Source organism: Poecilia latipinna, unplaced genomic scaffold (assembly GCF_001443285.1).
Source record: "Poecilia latipinna isolate Pla-1442-1.1 unplaced genomic scaffold, P_latipinna-1.0 Scaffold26, whole genome shotgun sequence".
Taxonomy (NCBI): domain Eukaryota; kingdom Metazoa; phylum Chordata; class Actinopteri; order Cyprinodontiformes; family Poeciliidae; genus Poecilia; species Poecilia latipinna.
This window is the reverse complement of record NW_015112642.1, coordinates 394,445-400,502: the sequence shown is the minus strand read 5'-3', so window position 1 is coordinate 400,502 and position 6,058 is coordinate 394,445. Positions and strand designations below refer to the sequence as shown.

General features: G+C 38.4%; 1 protein-coding gene across 3 annotated transcripts; it reads right to left on the bottom strand.

Annotated features, from left to right (window-relative positions):
- LOC106951072 (coiled-coil domain-containing protein 106-like) lies at positions 1–6,058 on the bottom strand. 3 transcript variants are annotated; one of them, XM_015038348.1, is made up of 5 exons: positions 5,896–6,058; positions 2,357–2,569; positions 2,043–2,252; positions 1,760–1,966; positions 1–967 (listed from the first exon to the last, which is right to left on the bottom strand). In XM_015038348.1, exons 2-5 carry the CDS (start codon positions 2,562–2,564, stop codon positions 588–590), a joined length of 1,005 nt encoding a protein of 334 aa, XP_014893834.1. In that variant the 5' UTR covers positions 2,565–2,569; positions 5,896–6,058; the 3' UTR covers positions 1–587. The 3 variants fall into 3 exon arrangements, with proteins under 3 accessions (XP_014893834.1, XP_014893851.1, XP_014893841.1); XM_015038365.1 differs by having other exon boundaries at positions 2,357–2,564; XM_015038355.1 differs by lacking the exon at positions 5,896–6,058 and adding an exon at positions 3,485–3,576.

The window sequence follows — 6,058 nt, the reverse complement described above, 5'->3', positions numbered from 1 at the left end:
ACTGTTATCCAGCTTTTATATCTGTTAATTGTGATGATTTTCTAATGACAGCAAGACATTTACATTAGAATATGAATCAGATATAAAATAAGGAATGTGGGTTTAATGAAAAGTATCTTTAATTCCTGCCTACAGGTTATTTTCAAACGGTATTTTTAACAGACCTCATCAAAACTTATTAAATATGGCTGTATTATTCTGTCAGGCTCGTTTTAAATCGTCCTGAATGTAAACAGAGGCAAATAGCAAAATATTTTAACAAATAAAATGATTTTTTTTTTCACAAAAATTTGATAAATTATACAAGTCAAGCACCACTATTAAAAATCAAATAATTGGAAAAAAGAAACCTGAAAGTCCGCCATTTTGAAATAATTTATGAGAATCAAATAACAGGTGAATGCTGCCATCTGGTGGATATTTCCGCTACTACACAGATAAAAACTTCTGAGTTTAACTGCTACATTTCCCCCAGAAATAAGTGACAAAAAAAAAGAATAATTAAAGGATGTGCGACATAAAACAGCAGCTTCAACTGAAACAAAGCCCATCATCCCTCTCTTCTTTCAGTTTTTATTTTTTAAGCCTCAGCCTATTAAGATGCTCTCTGTAGCATCCCCTAGTGGCTGCATGTGAGAATGCAGCACCCTGGACCTCTTCCCTGATATGGGCAGCAGCTGGCCGTTCGCCTTCATCTGGTCAATTTTTCTGGACAGTTCGGGGTCGCTGTCGATAACCAAGGTGCATCTCTGAGCGTAATTCACCAGAGTCTCTTCTCCTTGGCGAAACTGGCCCACCAGGGGGATCATTTCCTTCCCGGCAAGGTGCAGCTCCGCGATGGACGCCGTGTTGGCGATGGTGTTCCTGTCGATGCCGTGGTGGCGGAAGGCTTCACTCATGCTCTTCTTCTTGATGAAGGCTGAGAGGACCTGTTTGTAGCGGTTAATGACGTACAGGACGCCAGTGGCTGATGGGACAAAAACAAACAAGATGCTACATGAGACGCTATTATATATCGGCTTACTATTAATTGTCACTTAATGTTTTATTAGATTAAATTTAGTTCCAATGGGTTAACTAATAAGGTCCGCTTGGACTTTCTTTTAGTGTTGTAGTTTGGCTGCCATCCAGCAGAGGGCGCCGCTGGTCATCTTTAAGCGGCGCTGAGACTAAATCCCGAAACGGGAAAGAGAAACGGTCCAAACAGGGTCCGGTGGAGGATGTAAAATGCACTTTATGCGGTTCTGTTTTGAAATATAAACACTCAACAAGCTCCTTAAGTGTTTATATTAATAGCTCTCATTAAGCCGAGGTTCTGCGTGACGGAGCAGCGACGGCATGTTATGAAAGCTTTAGCCCTTTATGTTATATTAAGACGGTCAGAGCTAGAGAAAAGTCAAGAAAACGATTTCATAAAACCTGATGTTTTATCTATTTTAACAAAATTGAGCGTATTCACTACAGATACTACAGATATAACTTTTTCATGCTGATTTACTTTGTGTACTTGCTGTTAAATTATGCGTAACAAGGTGCAACAGGACTGGTTTTAGTGATGTTTGTGTAAAAAAAAAAAGACTCGCCTGTTTTCACCCTGATTCACAATAAAATGTTTGTTTTTTTGTGTGGAACTTTTATGAAAAATCAGCTTTTGTTTATTACAGCTTGTGTGGAAATATCTCCAAAGTGCTCAAACAGATCTGCTGAGGTACCATGAGGTCAAGCTAATGGTCCTTTAGTTTTATTAACCTTTCATTACCTCTCTTCCTGCTGTAGTCTTTCCCTTTCTTTGACCTTTTCTTGTCCTTGTGGTGTTTTCTCCGTCGGTGCTCACTCGACGCTGCCGACATGTCAGAGGAGTCGGACGCCTCCGAGCCGCTGTCGCTGCTGGCCGAGGAAGAAGAAGAAGCTCTTTCTCTCTTTCGAGATTTGTTTTCTGAATGCAGCATTTTGCTTGGTTTGGGAGCTAAAGACACAAAACACCAAAATAAAACCTCTTAGTCCGTTAAGACAGCTTCCTTCAGCTGTACGGATTTACTGACCCTCAGTTGCTGAACTGGGTGCAACAAACGGCGCCATGGAGCGATTGGTGGTGAGATTTTCAATCTGACTGCGCAGAAACTTGCGATCCTGCATCAGGTCCTCCACCTGTCGCTCCAGTGCTGCGATGCGCTCCTGCTTGCTCTCCAGCATGCACTGCAGCTTTGTGATGGTGAGCAGCACCCTCGGCGGTAAGCCTTCGAATGATGAAGCTGCTCGTTACAAAGAGAAATAATTTATTTGATGAGAATTTGGTGATTTGCTAACAATTAAATGATTTAAAAAAACATTAAAAATGAATAGTTTCAGCTCTTACCAGACATGGCGCTGCTGGGAGTGTTGTCCTGAACGGCGTCGGAGGACGCTCCGCCCTGGAAGTTTTCCCACTTGATTATCCGGAGCTCATCCTGCTCTTGTTTTAGCCAGCTAGAAGAGCAGAGCCGGTCCTTGGACCTGACGGAGCTGGAGTCAATCTCCACACATGGGGAATAACCGGGTGGCTCCTGTTGCCACATGGACGACATCTAATCTAACCAGGGCACAGAGAAGAGAAATATTTACTGAAATGATATCCGATAACTCTGCCATGATGGCTGATAACCAATATTCAATATATTTTCCTAACCTTTAAACAAAGTAAAAAGTGACAATACAAAAGACATTGCTTCTCGGCTTCAGTTAAATATCTTACAATCCTATTTTGCATCATTATCACAGTTACATGACCAAATAAAAAACATATGCTCAACCCTTGCCTCCTCCTGAAACATAAAGGGCATCAAGATGGAAATAAACACTAGTTGTTAATATCGCCAGTTTTTCTTATTGGACCAACAGTCATTCAATATTTATTGAACAAATTTAAAGGAAAAAAATGGTGGGGGAGAGAAATCCCCAACATTGACTGATGCTGATGTTAACACCGATATATCACACATCCCTATTTTGTTTGTGCTAATTTATATTATTATTGTTTAAAAAATTACAGATAATTCACCTGTTGATAGATATCATATAAGAATTTTTATATTCTTATTTTCCATTTGTAGAACTATCTTTAAAACAATAATAATAAACTGTAATAATTAAAATAGCATTGTTTTATGGCGGCACAAAGAAGGTCCAGGATCCGAGGTAATGGATTATTTTAGCATTTATGAAATGAATCATGTTTAATAAACAATAAGTAAACAAGCAATTATTTCATAGTGACAAAACAAAATTATCAAATAATTTCTTATAGTTGAAACCATAGCGGAAGACGCTATGCTCGAAGCTAGTCTCCTCCGGAAGTCACCGCCGTCGCTAAGCAGCGTATCAAACACTTTACATTCGTGCTAGTCATCTATTTGAGGATATTAATGACAACGTTTTATTGTCATTAAAGTTCTGCATATGTTGCCAGTGGCCCCAGTATCGTCTTTTTTGTTAAATGCAAACATACATTGGAGCGGTTCCTGGTGCCGCGATGCCATCTTGGAAACGTTCGAAATCAAACTACGGCGCGTACATCACGTCATCACGCAAATACGTCTCATGTTATTGAAACCATAGACATAATATAAGAGTATATATTATATTAATATATTTATATTATGTCTATAATTGAAACCGACAAGCGGACTCGACAGGGAGGCGGATTCCAAGACCTACTTGCAATGTTTACCTCTGCTAGACGTTAAACTAACACTCTGTTTATGGACACATCTTTCCATTTAATTTTTTTTTTCATAATTAACAAATCAGGGATGGTTTTTACATGCTTCTGCACCTTTTATACAAATAAAAGAGACAGTTTTAATGACAGAAACTGAATTTTTAAAAAGGAAATAAGAAATTCACATTCATTACCCCGGTGAACACCAGCATTAAATACATTGCAGGTGGCTCGTGCAATTTCGGTGTTTAACAACTAGCTGCTTTTGGGGGGGGGGGGGCGGGGGGGGACTGAATCTGTTTCCATAGCAACAAGAAACAGATCATGCAATTATTACATCTGTAACTTGTAATTAAGAGAAGACCTTGTAATTAGCAGATCATTTTCAAAAAGTGGATCCACCTTTATTATGAGGAACTGCAACATGACTCTTCATGCTGTGATTCCAGTGAAATGATGACGTAAAAAGTCAAACGATGGGTTTTTAACTCGTTTCATGTTCAAAAAGACACACTTTATTCCAACTGATTAGGTTGAATGGATGAGAAAAAACAAATATATAACAGCCTGACAAAAATGAAAGCATATTTAAAGGGATTTAAAGATTGTTAACTATGAGTTTGTGATTCTCCAACAATTACTTAATCCACTTTTAGTTATTCAGATGTTTCTTGTAATAAAGCAACTAACAGTCTCAACAAACAGAGCAGCATATTTCATGATGTAATTCACCAAAAAAAAAAAAAACGTGTTTAATTGTGTTTTCTTTAAACACAGAGATACTTCAAGTTCACTGCATTCCCAATAAAACAATAAATGCACAGTTTCCTCTCATGTCTTTACTTATGGACTCCCTAACTTTCCAGCGGTGAAAAAATCTCCACATGACCTAAAATCAAAGTATCAAGAAATCAATGATTACTGACTGGCAGTAAAGCCTATGTACTATGACTTAATCCACAGTTATAGAAAAGTTAATAATTTATTAATCCACAGCCACATGAGGTCACATCACATATTTATTACAACGGGGAGAATCATGCATGAGATCAGAAAAATTAGAAAAGAACAGGAAAGTCTTCTACTTATTGGTTATTGTATTAAAATGTCTACATTTTATTTTTAGCATTGATGATTATAGTTGGTTGTTTATTTGCACAATAAAATAACCAACCAGGTTAGATCTTAATCTCAACTGGGAAATTACAGAAAATACTAAAATTCAGGATTAGGATACTTAGGGTGCAAACAAACCTCGGTCTTGGTGAGTTAAAGTGAACTATGGTGAAGGTCGAATGCATGTGAACAAAAAGCGGACCAGAAACAGCTCCAAAAGCAGGAAGTGGACTACAACAGAGGGCATTCTGAGTAAATACAACCAAAACAAACGCAACAGGCTGTCGCGTTATGGACTACCTAACTTTCCAGCGGTGAAAAAAGCTCCACATGACCTAAAAACAAAGTATCAAGAAATCAATTATTACTGACTGGCAGTAAAGCCTTTGCTAATGCTATAGCTTTTGTCTTTGGTCTTTTACCAAAGACAAAAGAGAAATCCTGCTAAAATCTGATGCTACTCTATTTTTGTTTACATTTTGTGAAGAAGAAAGATGTTCTTGGTGCAGCGCCCATGCTTTCCTCCATCCAGGACCTGTGTGGGACTGGGGTCAGGAAAAGGGCAGCAGACCCCACACATCCTGGACACAAACTGTTCTGAAGTGGTGTGTTCAAGTGTTTGGCATCTGGATATCAAACTGTTGAAGCCAGTTTTAACTGAAGCAACCAGATTTAATGTTACATCACAAGAACTGTGTTTTCGGATTATAACAAGGGCGTAATACACTGTTTATACACATGTAAAGATGAATTAGTGTCACATATTTGACGCGTTATTACACCAATTTATTTGCGTCAGTTCCAACCGGGATAAAACATAACAACTAGGCTTAATCCTTAATCCTACATCTTTTTCTATAAAGATGTATTCTCTGGATACATTTTATAAAATTTATATTTAAAATGACAGAAATTATAAAGCATCCGCATAACGTGATTAAACCTATAAAAAGAGCAAACCCTTCCTTCTTGCAGAGGTTTCAATTACCTACAACCAACATGGATGCTAATCACCGTAATTACCATCAAAATACGGGGGAAAACGGAGGAAGGCGGTCGGTAAAACACGCAGAAAAACCTACCTTCACCTGAGTCCAGATGCTCAAATAGAGCCTGGTTATGTTCCAGGGTTTGTTATGATGTTAATTTGAAATACAACTCCCCGTTTGATCGAAATACAAACAGAGAGAAGAGGCGAAATGCGACACTACACCAGGCATGTCTGGGAGAAGGGGGCGGAGCTAA

Excerpts from the sequence above, each read along its gene's own strand:
- LOC106951072 (XM_015038348.1), bottom strand. The coding sequence starts at position 2,564 with ATGTCGTCCATGTGGCAACAGGAGCCACCCGGTTATTCCCCATGTGTG. Across the intron at positions 2,253-2,356 it reads TCCCAGCAGCGCCATGTCTG|CTTCATCATTCGAAGGCTTA; the intron begins GTAAGAGCTGAA and ends TGTAACGAGCAG. Across the intron at positions 968-1,759 it reads AGACTACAGCAGGAAGAGAG|CCACTGGCGTCCTGTACGTC; the intron begins GTAATGAAAGGT and ends TTGTCCCATCAG.